The sequence below is a fragment of the Emys orbicularis genome, chromosome 2 (assembly GCF_028017835.1).
Source record: "Emys orbicularis isolate rEmyOrb1 chromosome 2, rEmyOrb1.hap1, whole genome shotgun sequence".
Classification (NCBI taxonomy): Eukaryota; Metazoa; Chordata; order Testudines; family Emydidae; genus Emys; species Emys orbicularis.
Window position 1 is genome coordinate 142997218 of NC_088684.1, and position 23705 is coordinate 143020922.

The 23705-nt window shown below is 44.3% G+C and overlaps 1 protein-coding gene across 1 annotated transcript in view; it reads left to right on the plus strand.

Moving 5' to 3' along the window:
• SLC4A5 (solute carrier family 4 member 5) overlaps window positions 1-23705 on the plus strand; it is a 114534-nt gene that overhangs the window by 82218 nt on the left and 8611 nt on the right. Inside the window, exons 16-23 of the mRNA XM_065399333.1 lie at window positions 9676-9737; window positions 11649-11849; window positions 13383-13496; window positions 14240-14353; window positions 15523-15684; window positions 17094-17272; window positions 19096-19168; window positions 21785-21853. Coding sequence (XP_065255405.1) covers window positions 9676-9737; window positions 11649-11849; window positions 13383-13496; window positions 14240-14353; window positions 15523-15684; window positions 17094-17272; window positions 19096-19168; window positions 21785-21853 — 974 coding nt within the window. The remainder of the gene's footprint in view (window positions 1-9675; window positions 9738-11648; window positions 11850-13382; window positions 13497-14239; window positions 14354-15522; window positions 15685-17093; window positions 17273-19095; window positions 19169-21784; window positions 21854-23705) is intronic.

Here is a 23705-nt window from a genome sequence, read left to right on the forward strand (position 1 = left end):
AAAATGGGGGAAATGATACTGACCTGCTTTGTAAAGTGCTTTTGAGATCTCCTGACAATAAGATTATTAAATCTTGGCCAGCTGCACTTTCAAAGGACATTCCTGGATACGAGTTTCACCCCTCCTCCCCACAATAAAGCGGTTATGATGGCAGTGCCCGTTCGCCTATGGGCACAGTATCTCTGGGTGGATTACAGTGTCATCCCACAAAGTATGGTCTCTGTCCAACTGGGATTTGGGGAGTGACCTCCCCACCAGCAATATGTTCTCTACCCTGGTTCCCTAGAGCAGTGCTCCCAAAAGGGAGCAAAAAATTAAAAAAACAAAAACAAAAACATCTCCTTGGCAGACCATCCCATCCCCGGTCACTGAGGTCGTGTAGCAAAATACCTCCTCTATAGATGGCCAGACCTAAAACCATAGGAATTAGGGATGGAGAAGACTTGTTAGATCCAACTTCCAGCCAATGCTGGATTATTCCCAAGAGTATATCCTTGAATGGCTTTATCATCTCCAGTTTTAAGTGTGCTCAATGACAGGACTTCCAGTGGGACATTCACTAGGTTTCCACAACCCTTTTGACTGGTTCACCCCTGGGTCCTTTTCTAGAAATGCGTCTGTCTCGGAGTTGGGGGGTGGGGTTTTTTGTTCTGATTTTTAACAGCTTCGTCCAGTATTGTGCTGATTTCTACCACCGCAAAGATACAAAGGGATAGGGCAATTAAAGCAAAATGACATTGGGTGAGAGGAAACCAAACTTTTTCCAGAGCCAAGATGTACCCATTCTCTGCCAATGGCTGTATTGAAGAAGGCTGTAATTCAGGCTCATTTCTATCACACCAAAACCAACCCAAACAGCTTTTTATTTTCATTTCATCCTCAATATTCATATTTGCTCTTGGAAGTTAATTTCCAAATTCTCCAGAATTCAGATTACACTGCTCAGAAGCGCAAAAGTACTACTAGCACTCAGAAGAGAACAGAGTCATTTATTGTAATGTTATCAGGAAATGTTTTCCCTCAAAATTGCTGATTTATTTAAGGGGAGAAAAACGCTCTGGGAGATCTTAAAATAACTATGGAAGGAGAAGGTAGAAAGGTACGACAACACACACTCTGGAAATAGAAATGTAGAAATAAGCACTGGCATGCCAAATAACCTCCATAGACATCTATCTGATTGCACTTCATTACCTGTTTAGCTGCTTATCTGATATGCTAGAAGTAACATCCGTCACTTTTTTTTGGTTTCTTTTCTTGACTCATGGTTATCAACAATTGGCATTTGTGCTACTGAACAACCACAACACTGTGTACAGTGTCACCTCCAGCTCAGAGACCATGCTGATGAGCACAGTTACGGATACCTAGACTGACCATATTGCATCATCTCATTGTGACACAGTGGGTACGTCTACACAGCAGCCTGGGGTGTGATTTGCAGCTCCTGTAGGTGTACTTCTGGACTAGCTGTACTCTAGCTAGGTCTGCGAAGCTTCTGGGTCCAATACACGTTGGTGCAGCCGCATCACTATTTTTTAGCAAGCTTTTTATGTCACATGTTGACGTATCATCCTAACAGGAGGACACTGGGTTGTGATGCTGTACTGTGATGTCACGATTTCACTTGTGAAATCATTGACTGTGCCACCAGCCTCATGTGTTTTTTCTTTTTCTTCTTACGAAGAGTGTCACATTATAACAACCTTGCAGCCATTCATCTCTAAACTAAGGGCTTGACCCTGCAAGGGCTGAGCACTTGGGCCTTATCCAGTGAAAGTCTTAAGATGCGCTTAAAGTTTAAGCACACAAGTAGCCTGACTGAAGTTGATGAAACTATGCAGATGTTTAAAGTTAAGCACCTGTTTAAGTGTTCTGCTGAATTCAGCTAGAATGCTTGGTAGAAGCTTAAATCGATATAGGACTCTCCACTCACATTCCCCATATCTGAAGATTCTTAGGGACTATATTTGTTTCCTCTCAAGCTGAGCAGGCAGAAACACGCTACTGACTGCTGCAAGTTCTTCCAGGGTTGTTTTGGTCTGGAAGCATCTCTAAGTTTTTTTTTCACCAACAGTTCATTCAGGGCTAATCTACACTACCGCACTCCATCGACCCAGCTGCACTGCTGGAGTGCATCTGGCGAAGACACACCGTGGCAACAGGAGAGCACTTTCCTGTCGACGACATTACTCCACCTCAATGAGAGGGGGAAGCTATATCAGCAGGAGAGTGTCTCCCGCTGATCTAGCGCAGTGTGCACATCACTTTAAGTCGAGTTACGTCGCTCAGAGGGGTGGCTTTTTCACATGCCTGAGGGACGTCACTTACATCGACTTAAGCAGTAGTGGAGATAAGCCCTTAGCGAAGACCAGAAAAAGTGAATGGACTCTTGGAATTCTTCAGTGGTGTCATTATTGTGTTTTCTCATGTTGGCAGCACCCTGCTCTGCATTGTAGTGGCTGTTTTGCTTCTTGTGCTCATCCTGCCAAAGTTGCCTTGTTGGAACTTCAGTTTGCACCTTTGAGCTGACTGAGGAAAAAAGTAATATCCCATCTCGAAATCTATCTGCACTGAAGTGCATCACTGAGCATTTGTGCACAGTTTGGTTTGTTTGGTCCTTTGCCATCTTTATTCTTGTAAAATCATAGAAACTAGTGACTGACGGGGCCACCTTTCCATATCCTCAGCCAGTGCTGGCTTGTTTCCTACAGTGTGTTCTAAAATGTCTTGGCCAAAGTTGGTAAACTGGTCTGATCCGAATATTAAATCTGCTGAGCAGTAAACGCTGCCAGTGAAGCTTTTAGCTGGCTTTGCTCGTGTTAAATATTGGTTTGTTGAAGCTTTTTCCTACATCAGTAGCAAGTAACCTGTCAGCATAAGCATTCTTCCCCTTTTTTGTAGGAACATAGGAATGCCCATATACCAGACAGAACAATTGTCCATCGACCCAGGTCTCTAGCATCCTATCTCTAGCATCCTTTACTAGATGCTTCAGAGGAAATTGAAAAATTCCTGTTCCGATACACAATTGCATTCAGTCCAAGTTCTGCAGAAACCCGCTGGATTGTCTCCTTGCCAGGCGGTAATCAGTGGTGTTCTGTTCTCACTTGATTCACATGTATCCTTTTTGCAGTGGTATAATGCAGCAGTGTGCTTTGAAGTACCAGCATGCCATTGGAGCATTGGTGTTGGAGCTTGGGGTAGTGGTTAGAGCAGGGAACTCGGAGCTAGGACTTTTGGGTACTATTCTTAGCTCTCCCACGGAAGCGCTGTGTGTGTGTGCATGGGCCCATTGCTCAGTTTACCTAATGAAACATTGACACTTCAAGGGTAATATACTTGGTGCATGGGCATCACTGGAGTTAGGTTTCTCCATGATATACATGATGTATCAGATAGAGTCAAGGCAGCTGATGAGAGAGGGCAAGGGACATTTCCGCAGTATATATTAAAGGTCGAATAGAGCTGTAATACAGTGGCAGGTTCCAGGAAGGCGCACAGGCATGCAGGGATCTGCAGGTGCGTTAAGAATCAGAGCTGTTTCCGACACCTCATACTGTCAGATGGGATCCTGTTAGTTCCCACTTACATATTAGAGGGGCAAAAAGAACTAGGGCCTGAGACAGTGTGTGGTCCTCTAGGGTAAAAACTATAGGAACAACCCTACAGAAAGCTTAAGAGATTTATGTTTGGTTGTTACAAGATAACAGTAAAGACAGACTCCAGGAAGGGGAGGAGTTAAGTTTGGATCAGATCTGGGGTGTGCATGTCCTGTTTGCAGCAGAGTGGGGACTTCGCCTGCTTCTTTGAGTCCTACGGGCAATTTCCTTTTGCTGCCTTGCTGACACGTACCTTCACATTCTCTAAATGTGGACAGAAAACAGCAGCTCTTTTCTTTTTGAAAAACAAAATATTTTCTGACTTGGAATTTACAGTTTAATATGATTGGAAACCTGTTCCTGTTAACGTGCAATTGGTGAGGTCACCTCAGTGATATGTACAGTGCCATCCTGAAAGATGCATGTCAAAATATTGCCGGCTGCTGTCTGCCAGGAATTCTCCGGCAGAACACTGAGTACATGACACAACCATATGGAATGCAGACGGAGAGACAGAGGAAGCTAGAGAAGGAAACCAGCCCCCTTACAAGTCTATGTCCTTTCGTTGATTTAGAAATAATAGACTACCTGGTTTGGGCTACTGGCTCCTATTGCTGAGCTGAAGTTCTCTGAGAAACAATATATATATATATATATATATATATATATATATATATATATATATACATGACTATATGTATTTTTACTGCCCATTCCAAGTCCTGCTAGCTACTACAGTTAGTGCAACCACTAGCTCACATACCATCTCCAATTTCTTCCCTTCAGAATCATCCATCCGGGCTGGTTTGAGAATTTTCTATCTGAACTTTTGTCTAATGGAAAAACTGGATTTTTGACCCAAAAATGAACATTTTACCAGAATGGGTCTGTGTTTCTTGAAAAATTTCAGTTTCTCTTTGGAAAACTAAAGTCTTGATAAACAAAAAATTTTTCAACTTTTTGGCCAAAATTGTAGTAGTTTTCAGTTGCCAAAAACTGGGGGGAAATCAGGGTTTTTTTTAATGAAGAGTCAGAATTTTCTGCAGGAAAACCCCTTCATTTTCCAGCTAACTCTCTCATGCAGATCTCAGTGAATTCCCTTCCTGTTTGGAGAAACTGCCAAATATTTCAAGGCAAAAGGTTTGGATTTTGTTTGAAAGAACCACAACTAATATGAATAGAAAGATTTTCAGGACACTTACATTTCGAGGAAAACAGGAGAAATTTGCGTTGATTTCACACACGCACACGCACGCACACACACACACTTTTTAAATATCATCATCCTACACTTTTAGAAACCCAAACATAACATCGTCATCCTAGTGCAAATGAGCCAGAAAGTGAAACTGAACATACATACACTGAAACTGAGCAGTCTACTTTCACTGAGTCTAAACTGAGTTGAATCCATGCAAATAAAATGTATGAATAATGAAAAGTAAATTCATTTTTTATATTCCAGTTTTAATCAGAAGAGATTTTTTTAAAAATATATTAATTTAATCTCGAAAGTGCCTCTTAAATTTCAGTCTGCATAAATGGTTAGATTATTTAGCCTTTTTTGCAGTGAAAATTGAGTTTTTCCTGAGATTGAAAAATCGGCTGTCTTCGCAAAAATGTTGCCTATTTGTTTGGCAGGAAAATCAAGCCTCTTAAAGTGGCTTAGAAATTCTAACTTTTTCTTTTCCAGGTCTATCTTTAATCACTTTTCTTAAATCTTCCCACGTTTTAAAACTCTTGACTAGAGAGGCTGCAATTTCTTGCCGCCAGGGGATCAAATTCTGTTCTTGGTGAAGTCACTGCATATCTAGAGTCACTCCACAGACTTCAGTGGAGTGATTCTCATTTAAAGTGATGTAAGGACCTGATGCTGTAGAAGCCAGCGGTGGTGCAGGATCAGGCCCTCCCTGAGAGTAGAATTTGACCCTTTGAGTCTTCTTTTCTGAAACAACACTTCCCACTCAGTGACCACAGGTCTGCTAGTGATAGTAGGGTCTGAAAAAGTGCTTCCCCTGCGTGGGCACAGTCTGAGTGACCTTTTGAAGCATTAAATATAAAAAAGGGCCCTCTCTTCAGATTTCCCTATCTCTGTCTGGTGCAATGCAGAGGGAGAAAAGGGCCGTTTTAAAAAAGAAATGGACTATCGTATGTGCAAAGTTACCCCAAAAATATTCCCCAAACGCTGGTGAACTTTTCCAATTTGATTAAATGTTGCACATACACACACCTTTCTGCAGAAATTTGCTAACACTTTCTTTTTCATACGTTGCTGAGCAATACCCAAATGGAAGGCATCAGTAGACAGAGGCAAGAGCCGTGCAAGCTGAAATCCACTAGACATCCAAAGGACGGGTGTGGCAGTGCAGGCTTCCCCCATGCAACCCCGGAGACATCACTCGGTTCTAACTGGGAAAAACTCCAAGCATGGAGTTACATTGGTTTAAAATCAGTGTGAGAACAGAATCAGGCTCTTCATCTCTAGGGATGATTTGCTAGCATAGTCTCCGTGTCTTATTTGACCTCTGAGACCGCCCATCTATTACAACCAGTTGTAATGGTGCGTTAGTGGGTTCCCGCAAACTGCTCTGAAACCCACCCACACATTTCACATGTGTCTCCTGTGAACACCATCTGGGATCCAGGTTTGAACTAGAGGGAACTAAATCAACTATCTGATTTCTGAGGACATTAGCACAAAAGAATGTTTCTTTTTGGCTTCATCATAATATTCTTTTTAGCAGGATGGTCTCCTGTAGTAATAGCTTCCTTTGAACTCAAACCCATATAGGGGTGTAGTGACAGGTGAACTATACAGAAGCACGTGGGAGTCACAGGGCACTTTCTGCCTTTGGACTGTGTCTAAACAACATGATCTAGCCCACAGAGACTGAATTACTCTCACTCCCAGTGGCAGTCCCTTCAGGACAAAGTTTGAGGCATGTTGGCGAAGTCTGTGTGGACAACTAGCCTTCTTTTCATCCGTGCAGTATCTGTTCTTTGGACAGACAAAGGATTTCAGTCTCCAGAGCTGTCAAGCTGGCATCTTTTACCATCATTGAGTTAATTTAATAATAAAATGTATTTTAAGTGACTTAAAACAGCTGAGCAAACCAAAACCACATGTATCTCCTTTGTTACACGCAACCCCAAAGTCCACATGGAAACGCCATTCTTCTCTAGAAGTTTTTCTACGCTGTAAACCCTCAGTCTCCTCCCAACAGCAGCCACACTTAAACTTGTTCTTTCACCCGTGTTGCTCTGGGCATCTAAAAAAATGGTGTCAGATTTGGACATTTCACTCTTCCAGATATTGAGAGTGTGTGTTAATCTCCTTTTATTTATTTTTGTTAGTTAGTTCTGATTTTTGACTATTGTAACTGATTTGTACCATATTTGTCTCTGCTGCACACATCTATTTGGCTGCTTTCAATCTCAAGTGAGTATCACTTTATAAATATTAAAATTATTTAATATTTGATACTCTTACCCTTTTGTTTTATTTTTATTTTTTTAATGTCTCCTACTTTTATCTCAAGTCCAATATATCCATTTGTGTAAAGCACTTTTATGGGCCTTCTCATAAAAATACAGCCAATGCTACAGTGTTCTTTAAGATGGGCAATGAACAATTTAAAGCAGTAGAAATCGCAAATATGTCTGGTTCTGGAAAAGCTAAAGGTTATCGAAAGAAACCTTTAACATTGTAAAGTCTGGAGTTAATCGAACCAAAAGTCACATTAGTTCAGTTTTCCCTTCCTTTTCTCTGGTGGTGGAGTATTGTTTTGATAGCACCAAGGGCTCTGATTCTAATCCAGCAATCACTTCTCCTTCATTAATTATCCTGTGTAGTTCATCGGGGAAAGGAATGACAGCATCTTGAGGCAGGACATTAGATGTTATGTGTTTGCCACCTTCAGAATTATAGAAATGTTGGGCTGGAAGGGATCTCAAGAGGTCATCTGGTCCAGTCCCTTGAGCTGAGACAGGACCAAGTCAACTTTAGACCATCTCTGACAGGTGTTTGTCTAACCTGTTCTTAAAGACCTCCACTGACGGGGATTCCACGACCTCCCTTGGAAGCCTATTCCAGGGCCTAACTCTCCTTATAGTTAAACAGTTTTTTCTAATATCTAATCTAAATCTCCTTTGCTGCAGATTAAGCCCATTACTCTTGGTTCTGCCTGCAGTGGTCATGGAGAACAATTGATCGCTGCCCTCTTTATAACAACCTTTAACATATATGAAGAATTGTTAACTGGATGGGTGGCCCATGGAGACTACAACTCCCATAATGAATCCATGCCTGCCAAAAGAAACCTCATGACTTTAACAAGTTCATCTGCAGCAGTGAGACAATTAGGTTCAAAACGCATGTAAATATGCATAGGGTTTTTTTCAGTAAGTTTATCCTTCTGCAGGGTATTCTTTAAGCAGGCAGTGGGTGTTGCTTACAACAGAAATTCCCAGCTCGTGTTCAGTTCCTACTTCTGAGTCATTCTGCCTCCTTAGGAAAGTCACTTAAACTCTCGGTCCTTCAGTTTCCATCTATACAATGGGTGGAATAATACCCACATACCAAGGATATTGCCGCTTACTTAAGCACTTGAAAATCCTCCAACAGAAGGCGCCAGAGAAGTGCTCTAAGTACCATCCTTAGTGCTGTGGTTTTGTTTTTCTCCATTCGGGTTTCCAAGTGCGAGAGGTCCAAGTCTCTCCATCCATTTTCTCCTTGAAAAGGGCTGGGTGGGGTTAGAGAGGGAAGCCTCTTTCTTGCAGAGAGAATCCAGGATGGCAACGGAAGAAATATGCCCTAGACGAGAGGTGACCTGTTGAGCAAACGCAGCTTCTGGAAAGAGAAGGGTTTCTTTTTCCCCAGCTTGTTTCTAAAAAGGTGGTCCCCAGTGGATCTCTCCAAAAGCCACAAAGTTCTTGCAGAAGGAGTGACCCTCTAAGAATGAGGGTAAGCCCCCCTCCAGGAGAAAGAGACATTGGGTTCTCTCCAGCGCCCTCTCCCCCAAGAATGGCAATTCTTTCAGATGGACATCTTAACTTTCAAAATATGATCCCCTCCCCATACCACATCCAGAAAAGTGAAGGCTTCGAAGAAGGGACCCCATCTGCGTCATGCGTTCTCTGAATTGGTGGTAAGCACAACTGTATGTTATAATGGCAAAGAACACAATGAACAACTGAGGGGGCATTCAGGGAGCTGGGAGAGGTCTCCTAATGGATGGCAGGGGGCATTGCTTGATTTGATTGGGGGGGGGGGGGCTCCCATTGGTATATCTCCCTGGGAGCTACCCAGAAAACCAAAACGGGTTCTTTTATATGGCCACTCTTTTCTTTAGGCTGAGAGGCAACACTTCTGACAGTGGCCTAGGTTGCAGCCAAATGTGGTCCATGGACCAAATGTGGTCATTTAAAGTGAAGGGGAAGCCCACTGACACCACAAATCCCAAGATGCATGGGAGCTGAGTCTGAGGTCACATGACCTAAGATGACGTGTTGCACCATGGGACCTGTAGTCTCCATGGGCCGCCCGTCCTCGGATAATGAAGTAAGATGCAATCTGTTCCATTTTCTTACAATAAAGTGCATCTCTGGGGCTCCTGGCAAGTTGCTAATGAGGCCCTCGAGGGGTCATTTTCTGGTCTAAATGGAAGGCCACACACCATATTAATCTGGGAGAAGTCGCTGCTGGAATTAGAACCAGGGTTTACATTCTAGCTCCCAAAATCTGTGTTCTTCCCTTCATGCTGGTTTCACTCCTGGGTCCCATCCCCCTCCCTTTCCAACAGGTCTGTAATAATGTGCTTATCCTAGACTTCATTACATTCTTTCCCTTCCATGTAGGCAGAGCTGTCTAAATGGCCCACATCTGTGTGGGACACTAGGTAACCCTTGCTGGGAACTGAACACAGAGTTTTTTGCTCTCTCCTGGGAATGGAAGGGCGGTTACTGGTTCAAGCCAGCAGGGTCTGCTCGGCTTAAACAGGATTTCCATGCTGGATTGAATTTGACTATTTGTTTTATATATATAAAACCTTAATAACAAACTCCTTTTCTGCAGTGAATACAACATTGTTCAATGCTTCAGCTCCGCTGGCACCAAACAACACTAACATTTCTGTGGTAAGTACTTTTGTTTTATGTATATTCAAGTAGGGGGTAGCTGAGCCCTCTGGATCCTTACTTTCTTTCTGGGCTAAGAAAGTGGGACAACTGGGGATCCGCCAGCTAAAGCAGTCACTCAGTCTTCTTCCAGGGATGCTATCAAAGCCTACAGCGATCGCTTTAGAAATCAACTTCTTAGTTATATGACTTGCCAACCGAATGAATTAAATCACGGCATGGAATTAACGTTCAGCTTTGGGGAAGGAGCGGAATGGGAACCGTGTGTCTCTTCGTTCCAGTTGCAATGGCCTGGCGACATCCCTTCACGTGCCCAACCAGGATATTATAAACCACCAAAGAACAGACTGCGCCAAAGAATCCACGGCAGTGCACGCTGGGCTAGTTAATCTCCGCTGTGTGGCTGTGTATGCAGTGCATACACAATTAGTCAAGCACTTATAAAGCATGTACCTCACCATTGAATGTGAGGCCTCTCTATGCACAAACTTGCACTGGCTTATTTAAACCAGAGCAAACCTCTGCATGGACACGCTTATTTCCATTTAAGAGCAGGTTATTTCAGTTGAATTTAAAGCTGTTCCTAGCTAACTTACTTGAAATTGAAATGAGCCTGGTTTAAACCGAAAAAAGACCCTCCACAGTGGTTTAACTCAATTTAAAATCACACTTTAAGTTAAACCAGTGAAACTCTGTGTGCTGTGGCTTAAGGAGCTCCCAGCCACATGGGACATGCACCAGAGCAAGGGTTTGTCTACACACGGTTATTCAGGAGTAGCTATTAGACTTTAAATTCACACCCTACCTTAGTCCAAGTTAACTTTCAAGGGTAGACAAGCCCTTAGAAAAGTTGCACCAGTTTATAAACCAGTTTAGGGCTTGTCTACACTCAAGTTAGAATAAGTAGAGAATCCAAGACCATGGGACAGATTGTTACTGTTCTATTGGTGTGTATTTTACCCTAGCCAAGATACAAACAATGACCAAGACTTTCAGAAGTTGTGAGTGATTCTGGGGGCCCCAGGTTGCGGGTGCTCAACTTGAGATACCTTAAAGGGGTCTGACTTTCACAGGCGGGTGCTGAGCACTTTCCAAAAATCAGGCCCTTTTTAGCCGTCTCAAGTTGGGGATCCAAAAATCACTAGGCACTTCTTGAAAAAAATTTTAATACCTGGGCACCAGATAAGCTCTGGGTGCCTTATTATTAAGAGACATGTATCAGAGGGGTAGCTGTGTTAGTCTGAATCTTTAAAAAGCAACAGAGAGTCCTGTGGCACCTTTAAGACTAACAGAAGTATTGGAGCATAAGCTTTCATGGGTGAATGCCCACTTCGTCAGACGCAAGTAATGGAAATCTCCAGAGGCAGGTATAAATCAGTATGGAGATAACGAGGTTAGTTCAATCAGGGAGGGTGAGGTGCTCTGCTAGCATAATGAGGCATTACTTGCGTCTGACGAAGTGGGCATTCACCCACGAAAGCTTATGCTCCAATACTTCTGTTAGTCTTAAAGGTGCCACAGGACCCTCTGTTGCTTATTAAGAGACATGGTTCTTATCTGGTTTAGCGCCGCTGACGTTTAATGTCACGACAGTGGTCACCCTTAAAAACTTGCCAATTTTGCTGTTGGATAAAGGGATATCGTTACTTCTATTTACAGTTATCCTTATACTTACTGTAGGAAATACGTTGAATACTACAAATTCTGAAATAAAGTTGATTCTGAGCCAAGTTCTTACGGGTGACGGTGATGTGTTGCACTGTATGTTTGATGGCGCGCTTTAACTTTCCGCAGAATTATAGTGGCGCTCCTAAGCAGTGCCATATGACTAATTGCATTTGCCTGCACACTAGAATTGCTCAATGTATTAATAATATTTTGGTTTATTCTCTTCAACACTTCGACTCCAAGTACAATGCTATTAATGTAACAGCTCTGGACTGGACCCAGCTGAGTAAGAAGGAATGTCTAAAGTATGGCGGAAGCCTAGTAGGGAAATCCTGTAAATTTGTTCCTGACTTAGCCCTCATGTCCTTCATCCTCTTCTTTGGGACTTATTCCATGACTGTAACGCTGAAGAAATTCAAGTTCAGTCGCTACTTTCCTACAAAGGTAAGAAAAAATACAAAGACCATGAAACCCATCTATATTTCAGTTTCCACCATAAGTTGTAAGCTGGTCCCTTTCAGAGAGACATGGGGAACTTGAAATACAGATCTTGGCCTCCAATCCTGCATTTGGATCTGCATGGACAGACTCTTATGCCTGTGTGTTGCCCCATCAAAGTCAGAGGGCTTCTCTACAGGCACAGATTTGGGTAGATCTAATTGCAGGATCAGGGTCTTATTGAACAAATGTGCGGGTCAGAGTGGGCATGGGGGGAGGAATATGAAAAAGAAGTAGAAGCATGCAAGATTTCTAGTTTGGGGGTTTGGGGGGTTTATTATTATGAACATCTCTTTAGCTTGCCCCATGACTTGTAATTGGACACCTGTTCAAAAGAATGTGCAATAGAGTACAGAAGATTAATTTTATTTTATAGAAATCCATGCAAACATTTTCATATTAGCTTTTAGCCTTCCCTTCCACACACTTTATTTTACAACAACAAAATTCTGAGCTTAACCTATCCAGCAGGTGTCCTTTAAATTATTAAACATGAAAGAATTTTAAATATCCCGTCTGCTTCTTGCTATGGATGTTCTCTGTTGAGTTTTTTGCATTTCACCTACTTTGGACAAGGAAAATCTATGACGCCAGTTTTGCTTTTATTTATGGCCTATTTCACTTTCAGATGTAGCAATATTTGGGCTGCAAACACTGCATACTGCTTTCATTGGGAGGCCTTTTTTGAGTTGTCCTTTTATTGGTCTTAGCTCCTTTTATAATGGCAAGTTTTTAACAACATTTAAAATTCAGGGTAAATTTAAGATGCCCATATACTTTTCACTTCCCATTTCTGTGAAGTCTGCATCTCTCTAAAAGATTCTTGAACTTTTTCTATGCATACAATTCATTTAAAAGTAGCAGAATCCGAGCCACCACTGGCTGATATTTCTGCCAATTATGAGGAATAGAGGCTGATCCATGTTTCTGGGTTTATTTTTTCTACATCTGATAAATGAACTTTCTTCAAACTTTGCATTAACTTGCTAAAAACTACAAGTTGCTGCCATTTAAAAACCCTCTTCCAGATTTCAGTTGAGGATTTGATGTTTTAATAAAACAATATGCCAATATTGCCAACCTGAAATCATAAGCTTTTTTTTTAACTGTTTTATTTTAATTTCCCTTCTGATTTGTGAGCTTTTAAGCTGCGCTTGGGTCACATTTCCAAGCTTTTCTCCACAACCAGAAGGACTAGGAACATTTAAATGAAAGCTGAGAGTCTCACATATTCACATGACTCCAGGAGCTTGGGATTTAATAATAAAATCATGAGAACTGGTAAGGCTGGTGTGGATGCTCTGACTTACACCAGTGAAAATCAAAAGTAACTCCTTTGACGTCAACAGAGTTACACCTGGATGAGAAGGAGATCGGGCCTGTTTGTCTCTTAATGTCCCAGTGGTGTACTGCATGCTTGGAGATCTGTAAGCCACCCTGTTTAACCAGCCTTTCCCTCCCAACCCCATCTGCCTCCAGGTCAGGGCCTTCATTGCTGATTTTTCCATTGTCTTCTCCATTCTGCTGTTCTGTGGAATAGATGCCTGGTTTGGCCTGGACACTCCAAAGCTGCATGTTCCCAGTATAATTAAGGTTCGAATGTAGCGGTTTTGAGGTTCTTTTCTCTCCTGATTTCTGTCCCTTCCAATTCCTTTCCAGCTAACCCTTGAGACTGTCCTTCAACAGCTACATTAGGAATGGTATGAAAGGGATTCAGTTTCCAAGACACTTTATTGGCTGATCTGATTTTTTCAGTGGTGAAATTATTGGCAAAAACATTTCTTGAGCACCCCATCTCCCCCAGTCATCAAATTTATGGACATTGAACATCCAGCCTCAGTGCTATATGTGCAAACATCACATAGAAAGAAGTTTATCCCTGGCACACAATATACATTGATTAGAGCAGGGGATGGGAAGGTTGGGTCAGTGGTTAGGGAGCCAGGATTGGACTAGACCTGTGGTCAATTCCCTGCTCTGCCACAGACTTCTTATGTGACCTTGGGCAAGTCACTTAGCCTCTCTGTGCCTAAGTTTCCCCTCTGTAATATGGGGATTATAGCATCCCCATTAAAGAATGGGAGGTGCTCACAAGGTAACAGAGTCCATATGAGTACCTTAGGTAGATATTCATGATTCACTAGGGAATGACTCCGACCCCTGCTGAAGCAAGATGATATTGATATCAGTAAATATCCATTCCATTTCTCTGTTGAAATGAATTAGCTAACACTGCGTCTCACATGAATTATTTTCATTCTCTGATTAATGCTCAAACTCCGCCACTTTTCTGCCTTTTCTTTGTGTTGATTTGTGTTCTCTCCCTCTCTCTGTAGCTACGTAAACTTATTAGTGACTTCTCTATCTTCATGTCCATACTAATGTTTGTTGGTCTCGATGTATTGTTTGGACTGAATACTCCTAAACTGCAAGTGCCTACTGATTTTAAGGTAAAAGAACTAGCGTCCCTTTCGAAGTATTCAGCGTTCTCTGACAATATGCGTATTGTTACAAATCTGCAGCTGTGTTAGGATGTCAGTTATTTATTGTTACTGTTAATTATTTTATGATAATAGCGCCTGGAGGGGTGGTGGTGGAAGGAACCCCTGATGGACGTAGCTATGTTGACCTCACTTTTAAGTGTAGACCAAGCCTAAGCATAAAGCTATGTCTACACTGCAGGGGTGTGAAGAGGTATGATCCCTGACCGACAGAGTAGTGCCACTAAAAGCCTCTAGTGTAGACACAGCTAAGCTGCGTTTTTACCAATCTAGCTTGTTTCCCTCGTGCGGGAGGGTTTAACAATGCCAGTCCAGAGTGCAGCTTTGCTGACATAAGCAATATCCATGCCAGGAGCGCTTTGCCCATAGAGCATATCAGGAAAGTGCTCTTCGTGTAGACGTGGTCTGTGACTCAGGGCGTGTCTACACTACACTGGCTAGAGTCCCCTTGTGGAGACGCAGGGTATACCAGCAAAAGGACTCTTGCTGTTATAAGCTGTAACTACACATTTTGTCGGCATAGCGGTGTCTGTTAGAGGTGTTTTTTTTCACACCCCTAACCAACATAGCTATGCTGGTAAAACTTTGTAGTGTAGACCGGGCCATGCAGTAAATAGATAGGGGGAGCACGAGACACAATGAGACAATGTTTGTCACTATGCTCTGCACTAGGGTCGTTCAGAAAACCATGCTGGAAGGGAGACAGAACGCCCGCAGCACTTCCGGCTGCCAAAGCCCAGGCCCCTAGCACTTGAGCTCAAGGAGGATCTCTTGAATGTTAGTGGCACAGTGCCTGTGGCTATGACCCACATTTGAGCAATTCTAATTCCATCCGGTGGGGGAAGTGATGTGCGTACCTGCTAGCCAGTTCCCCCCACTGTGATTGTGGGTTAGAATGGTTATCCAGTGGCTCAGGAGGGTGGCGGTCAGTTCCCAATGTGGATTAGGTACCGATTGTCCTGGAACAAGATTGCACTCCCAACAGACTCAGGTTTTCGTACTCTTCCAAGATTTCATACAAATTTGCCCAAATGCAATGGCATTTTCCTGAAATGTAATTTTTATGACCCGGAGTCAGAAAGCAGCATGCAATAACCCTTGCCTTGCTCTGTTTTTAGCCCACTCGCTTAGATCGAGGATGGTTTGTGTTCCCATTCGGTAAGAATCCATGGTGGATCTACTTGGCCAGCGCCCTTCCAGCTCTGCTGGTTACCATCTTGATCTTCATGGACCAGCAAATCACAGCTGTCATAGTCAATAGGAAGGAGCACAAACTGAGGGTATGGCTTTTAACAGTATCTGGAGGGATACTCAGTGGTTTGAGCATTGGCCTACTAAACCCAGGGTTGTGAGTTCAATCCTTGAGGAGGCTATTTAGGGATCTGGGGCAAAAAAAATCTGTCAGATTGGGGATTGGTCCTGCTTTGAGATGGAGGTTGGACTAGATGACCTCCTAAGGTCCCTTCCAACCCTGATATTCTATGATTCTATGAACTGATGTAAACCTATTCAACGAACCATAGAGAAGACCAGAAACTGGGCCATCTTCTACCCTTGATTATACATGTGCTTCAACAGAAGTAACACGGCACATGTAAGGGTAGAATTTGGTACTCTATTGATTGGAATCAGTGCTTACCTATCCATTTGTTCATTGGGGTGAGCTTCACCCCTGGACAGAAGGCCAGGACTATGCTACTCAAAACTAGGGTCTAGGTGGGATTCAAGAAGTTCATGAATCCTGTGCTGCTCCTTTTATTCAACAAAGGCAGGGTAGCTGTAATTATTTAAGTGTGGTGTGTCCTTGTGCATTCTAAAGTGTGTTCTCTGAAGAAATGAATCTTAAATCTTGGAGAAATGTGGAGAGGCGATAGGGATTTTGGATGTGAGCTCTGCATTGTGCAGATTATCAAAGGGAGAACTAGCAAGGTCCTACTACAACAGAATTCCAGCGTGTCACCCACCATATGGCCACTAAAACTATGGCTGTTTTGTTAACCTTTTGGATCTTAATACCACGGATTAGCTGCAAAAACTGAGCTCTTTAATTATCAAGATAATAAGGTATGGGAGGGATATAAGCCAAACTCTAAAAGGAGGTCAGGGATGCAACTGCAAATGATTCCGTAATTGTCCATGCGGGGATATCTTACACCTTCCTCTGAAGCAGCAGATACTGCCCATTGTCAGAGATAGGATGCTGGGCAATGTGGACTGCTGGTCTGATCCAATCTGGCAATTAGAGAATCAGCTCTTGGGGCAGGAACTGTCTTATTGTTCTGTTTGTACAGTGCCAGGCACAGCAAGGGTCCATGACTGGAGTTCCTAGGAGCTGCGTGAATACAAATAAATAATAATTCCTATGTTCTCCTCAAACTGGTTCTATTTTCAGGTGTAAACCCCTTACATTTCATTGGGTTTTTTTGGTGAAATTAGAGCACTTCTGAAATTGAAGGGAGAAAAGCTCAGTCTCTGTAGGTCTTTAGATAGGGATGTTCAAAGGAACTGAAGGGAGTTTGGCCTCCAACTTCCACTGAAACTCAATGGGAGCTGGGTGCCGAGCTCCCTTGGTCTCCTCTTGAAAATCCCCACTTGGAAGCTGTGTTAAACATTTCACACTCTGGAGCAGAGAGGATGGGGCCAGGCCCCCGTTGCCTAACCAGAAACCTGCTCTGCCACTCTGTTGCAGAAAGCGGCAGGCTATCACCTGGACTTGTTCTGGGTGGGGGTCCTGATGGCCGTGTGCTCATTCATGGGGCTGCCTTGGTACGTTGCTGCCACGGTCATTTCCATAGCCCACATCGACAGCTTAAGGATGGAGACGGAGACCAGCGCGCCAGGGGAGCAGCCACAGTTCCTGGGAGTGAGGTGAGGACTCTCACAAGGCCGTGCCACTATCCGTTCACTTCCAAGTCTAGCATGCAGCTGCTTTGATTTGGAGAGCGGAGGCCAAGGGCACTGCATAGCCGCATGCGGGTCGGGTACGTTGTAATCCTGGCATGTTTCTAGCTACAGAAATGGGAGCCACATTTCCAGCACCTCCAATAGTTGATATGCGATGTTCCACAGAAGAGCTGTATTCTGCACCATCTCATTGCAGGGCAGTAAATTGTGGGCGCCTGCAAAGTGATTCCATTAAGAGCCTCTGGGTGCAATGGGCAGGGTGCAGCATGCAAACCCTTTTCCTCCCCACCTGCCCCAAACCTCTTTGCAGTAGGGGCAGACCTAAGTAACAGTCCAGATTCTCCCCTGCCCTTTGTGTCTTTTGTAGCCACTGACTCCCATGCATAGTGACTGTAAAACACCCCCAGAGCAGAGCTCAGAATCAGGCCCAGAGGCTGGGCTGTGTTGGCAGTGTGTGTGGAGGAAGATGATAGGAACTTGTAATGTTCAGCCAAATTAAAATGGAAACCCCCTAATTCCCATGCTCTCTCCATGCCATCCAGCTCCTGCTCTGGACCACATGGACCAGGAGCAGGAAACCTCACACTAGCATTTCAACCTATCCCTGGTGGTGTCCCCAAGCATCTGGTCTCTCCCTGTAGCTTAAGGTGTGGCAGCATTATCCGCTGAGAGTAGATGTGTCACGATGGAGCACAGCAGAGGGAAAGACCCAGAATATACTGTGTGCCAGAATGCACAAGGGTTAAGTTCAGTGTGAGCCAAAGACCCTGCCACAGATGTGGAGCCCTGCAGCTCTAGCAGCAAAATAAGGAGAGGCCCAGGATTGGCTGAAATTTGGCAGATTTACCAAAGAGCCTTCTTCAAAAGGAGGCTAAGTCTCATTGAAAGTCAGTGGGACATACGGGCTTTCCCTCTTTAGCTAAACTCCTGTCTGGTGATGTGATGACTTTGGGAGTGCCACGAAAGTGCTTTTAAGGCCCTCTAAAATGTTGCAAACTGGGGCGTTTGCAGGACCAGTGGGGTCGAGGCAATCTCTGGATTTGTTTTGCCTAATACTGAATCCTCTCAAATGCTGTGGGTTTTAAAGTTCGACTCAGACCTCAAAGGTTTCTGGGTTTTATTTCTCACAAAGAAAAGGCTATGAGAGGGGGAGAGAAATTCAGTAAAGAAATGGGCTGACAAACAGACCAGAGTAGTAGGGAGTTAAGGATCACACCAGGGAGACTGCTACAGGAGCAGAGAGCAGAAGAGAGGAATGTTGTAATGAAAACCTAACTAGAGGCAGGCTGGCTGGCTGTCTATCCCCATATATGTCCATCTGTCTAGATTCCTCTCCATAGATATCTAGCACTATAACAGGGTCATCTTTAAAGGCCAGCGGGCCTGTGGCCAGCTTGGCCTGTTTCGATCAGACCCAGCTGGAAGGGGTCAGGTGTTTTCTATGAAGGGCTGAGAGAGCTCAGTTGGGAGGAGGGAGAGCTAGAGGTGGAGGTTAGTGCTTGTGGCAGGCGCTGGAGTTAGGGGGAAGAGATGCATGGGGAAAGGCCTCTGGGTCCTGCGGCCTGCTTAGGTTGGGAGTTTTGTGTTTGAATGAATAAATCATGCTCCTAGAGACTGGGCATGGTGTTGGACTTTCCTGGTCTAGGGAGACAGGCCAGCAGCCCCACACACACCCATTGGTTCTCAATGTCCCAGCCATTCATTTCATCGTAGGAACATAAGGCAAACACAAGAAATTGTCCTACCCGATGCCACATTTCACTCTGCCTGTCTTTGTTCTTTGCCAGGGAGCAGAGAGTCACCGGAATCATTGTCTTTGTCCTGACTGGGATATCCGTCTTCCTGGCTCCAATTCTGAAGGTAAAATTTCCTCTTTCTACTTCACACAACATTCTTCACTGCACAGTTTGCTGATGAAGGCCCAGGGGCCCAGTCAGCATTCAGATACCTATAAGCCACCAAGCAGAATACAGGTCTGTGCTGAAATAATGGCCCAGTGAGGTATTGTTGGGATACAGTGGAAAGCGCTTATTTTGTCTTCTGGATAACTGTGTCAGAAAAGGGTCTCGGAATCCCACAGCATATTATCCCATGCACTGGATCGTAGCCTGGCTCCCCTCCCATTTTGGCTCGCTATGCTATGTGCCATGGTCACTCAGAACTTCATGTGGAGAGAACGCAGATCCTTCTTCTCCTTGCCACTTGAGCTAAAGGAGAATCTTCTTTAGTGATATAGGGCCTATGACACACAGTTGTGCAGTTCTTTCTGTCTCATAGAAGGAACACTAACCAGTTGACCATAACAGTAGTAATCTCTTCTTGATATATGAGTACCAAATAAATTCAGGATGGCTTTGACTGTTACAGGGTTTACAAATGAGTGTTAGCCATTATTTTCAAACTGTTACCATCAGATTTTCTAGGTCCTGTTCAAACAGCAAATAGTGATCCTAAATGTAGTAAAACATTGTGGCCTTTGGTGGTTCACTAATGCAATGGTGGATTAGCCACTGGGCCAACGGGGCCCATGCCCAGGGTCCCCGGGCCAATTGATAGGCCCCGGAAAAATAGGTGCCCCCGCACCCAGACCTGCTCCCCAGCAGGAGCGCAGGGGAAGGGACGACTGCAGGTGGAAGAGGTGGGGAGGAGCCCCCACTTGCTCTGCCCAGGGCCCCACAAAATGGTAATCCGCCTCTGCACTAATATGTCAGCATCTCAGGCCTGACTCACTCACTACACCTAATGCACTGTTTTCGTGATATTTACCCAAAAGGTGGCAGGTAATATATCCTTGAACAACTAATAACTCACTGATCGTTAACATTATTGCATGATGTGTGTATGGTAAATCCACAAAGGACTTTATAAATATATGCCGAAAATATGTGACTAAAATGTGTTTAAACCAGGCATCTCGAGGGGGAGTCGATAAACAGGTTTTCTTCCGGCAAAGGAAAGAGGCCAACACCTTGCCCCAAATGTGGCCAAATTCAGTGGACTATTCATTTGTATCGAAGGTGCGGGAAGAGAATATTTGCATTGTAAAACTCACCCGCGGGGAGGAAGACAGCATGGAGGCTACACCAGTCAGCACAGAAAGGGGCCTTTGGCTAGGCTTGCTTGTCAAAGAATACTTTTCCAAGGTTTACTGGCCTGTGAAAAGAAAGGGGAGAGAACCCCATAATTATTCCTTACTGGGCAGATAAGAGGCCAGGCCTCTTGTTCATCTGAGAAAAGTGGATCCTTCAACCAAGAGGGTTAAAGTCTCTGGAAACTGAACATAGATGAGAAACCTGCTTAGACAAAGACTGTAACTGGCTGAAATTAAATTTTCATTTTAGAAGTGTATGTTTACCTTTGTTTGCTGGCAATCCTTTCTATCTTTATTGCTGGTATCCCTTAATCCTATGTCCTTTTGTTAAATATACTCGATCCACTTTTACTCTAAACCAATTCAGTGCTGTGACTGAAATTGTCAAATCCCCTTCAATTAGGAAACTGCTGTTCATGTCTCTTTAAAGGAGCAGCGAACTTAATAACTTCTGTGAGTGACCCAGGAGGAGGCTGGACGCTGCAGGGAAGTGTCTCTGGGGATCTTGAGACTTGGGGGTCACTGTTTATTATCTGAAGGCAAGGTTTGGCCTGGCAGAGTACTGAAGAGTTTGCTGGCAAGGCAGACGAGCTGGTGTGTCAGGGACGGTCCCAGAGCCCAGGGTCCAGCCTGAACCCGAACGTCTGCATTGCAATTTTATAGCCCCTTTTAAAGCCCCATAGCCCGAGCTCCGCTGATCTGGGCCAGCCGCAGCTGTGCCATGGGTCTTTTATCACAGTGTAGATGTACCCAGTAACTCTCAGTTCTGGTAACATGAGCAGAGCGTCACGCTGGCAGATGGTTTGGGGGGAATTCAGGACTGGGAGGGTGTTGGGGTCATGCTGCAAAAAAGAACTGGGCAGGGGAAGCCAGGGGGTAACCTGCATGCTTGCCTGCTGGCGCTCTGTGTCAGGGCTGTGAGCCAGACCAGCATAGCATTTCACGGCACTCAGAGTAACCGGGCAGGTGGTGACACGGCCCCTTACAGGTCTGGCTTGGCCTCCGCAAAACATCAGAGCTGTATCCTGTGTGCTCGGCTCAGATGTGGGCCACTTCAAGTCAAGCGCAGTAGAAAACTTTGAACATTTTTACAAAAGGGAAAAAAACCTCCAAATGTAGGGCTCAATTGAGACTTGAGTAAGGGACAGCGTGTGGCTGCATCTCCCCAGAAGCAACCCCGGGCATTCGTTGTGCCTCTTCTCTATATGGTATCGGTAATACCCTGTCACTCTAGCATCTATCTGCTTGATTATGGACGAGGGTTGTTTTTCAGCCAGGATTTCCCCAGGTTGTCGTTCTGGACAAACACTGCTAGAAATGCCCTTTCTGCAGTAGTTCACAGGAGACATCTAAGCACTGCGTGCTTGTTTTTCCTCTGCCCGCAGTATATTCCGATGCCGGTGCTGTATGGTGTCTTTCTCTACATGGGAGTTGCCTCTCTGAATGGCATTCAGGTAAGAATTTAATCTGTGCTACTGAGCTTGTTCCCTTCATGTGCTGCTACCATATTCCCAGTCCCCATCATTCTCCTCCTCATCTGTTTACGCCACTTTGATAAAACGGAATCATCTATTGCTCATACTAATGAGTTGGCTGCAGAGGAAACTGAATGGACCCACAGGCAACTCCCGTATAGGTAAGGGCGGAATTGGATCCTTCCAATTGCTAGAGAGATCTGTGGTCAAGGGGAGGCTCAGAGCACTGAGAGTAAATGGGATACATTTCCTGAGACCTCTGTCTGTCTTAGGGTTTGGTACTGTGGCCCATCAGCATAGTATCTGAGCATTTTCCACATAAAGAAGATTGGCCGTAAGAGAATTTCAGGGAGTCTCTGGATCTTTGCCCTTTCTCAGTTATAGAAAGCTCTGCTTGGGGGAGAGGGAGAAGGCAGTGGTTGATGCTATGAACGTCGTTCTGCTTATGGTGGAAAAGCTTTCTCAAATCCCTCTTCCCTTCCGGCGCATAATCCACCCCTGCCCATCAGCTGCAGACATGCCTTGCATTGGGAAACTGACACACAACTTGGAGCCCGAGTGAAGGTCCGACAAGGTGCAGGGAGATTGACTCATCCAGACACATGGTTTATTGCCTGACTGATTAAGGGCTGTTCCTGGAAAGGAGAGGCTGAAATGTAATCAGGCCATATTTGAAATTACTAAAACGTTGAGCTTTTAAAGAGCCTTTGGCTCAGCACCAAGAATTGGTCATTCTGGGAACATTCTGTGAGCGCTGCTGGATTTAGCTGGCAGTGGAGCCCTGGATGCAGCAAAGCCCTCCATGGGACTCACGCCCGCTTGCTTCACTCCGAGCTCTGCAGGGTGGTGTCTGAACGCAAACATCCCAGCTCTTGTGGTGCTCAGATACTACAGTGATGAAGGGTGGATGGACAGAAGTGAGGTTGGGTCAGTTGGACAGGAGCTGCCCTCCGGATATATGATATACAGCAATTCCTTAAATGACAACCAGGATTTTTTGACATGCAATTCATGTTAACCCTAAGGATAATTTCAGTTTAAACATAGTGGGACAGAGTTTATCCCTCGTGTAATGTCACTGACTGTAATGGTGTTACCGGAAAGGAATTTGGCCCACTGAGTCTTAATCACTTTGTTTTGTTGGTTTTTGTTGTTGTTTTTTGAAATGGAGGTTAAAGCTATATTTAAGCTAAAATTAGGCTCCAGGTTAATATGGTCTGAACTTCAGAAACTATTTTAAGGCGGATGCCATAGCTTTAGCTCCCGGGAGCATAAATCCGAACTGAAGAGTTTGTTTGTGGAAACCACCAATGAGTATTAGCACTGCACAAACAAGGAAAGATCATTTTCCTGGTTAATGCTTTATATGATTAGAACATAGGGTTTCCAGATCCTGCTCCTGTCTCTAGCTGTGACCAATACCAGAGGCTTCAGAGGAAGGTAACCCCCCCCCCCCAACTCTTACCCAATAATTCACTTGGCCAGGCATACAGTGATACATTTGGCAGGGAGGTAGATGGGGGCTGGAATTCCTTCCTGACCTCTAGTGACAATCAGTATATGCCCTGAAGCATGAGGTCCAATTACCCAGTCTTAACATGTGCAACCACAAACTGGATTGCAATGACCCTCTCCAGTTGAGAGCGTATCGTGTAAAAGATACAAAGAGTTGATCTACTTCAGAAGGCATTATTCGGGGGGAGTTTTCTGGCCTGTGTAATGCAGGAGGTCAGACTAGCTGATCACAATGGTCCCTTCTGGCCTTGAAATCTTTGTAGCAGCCCATTGGGCTAGAGCTGAAGTCCTCATTCAGGCAAATCTCCCATTGGAC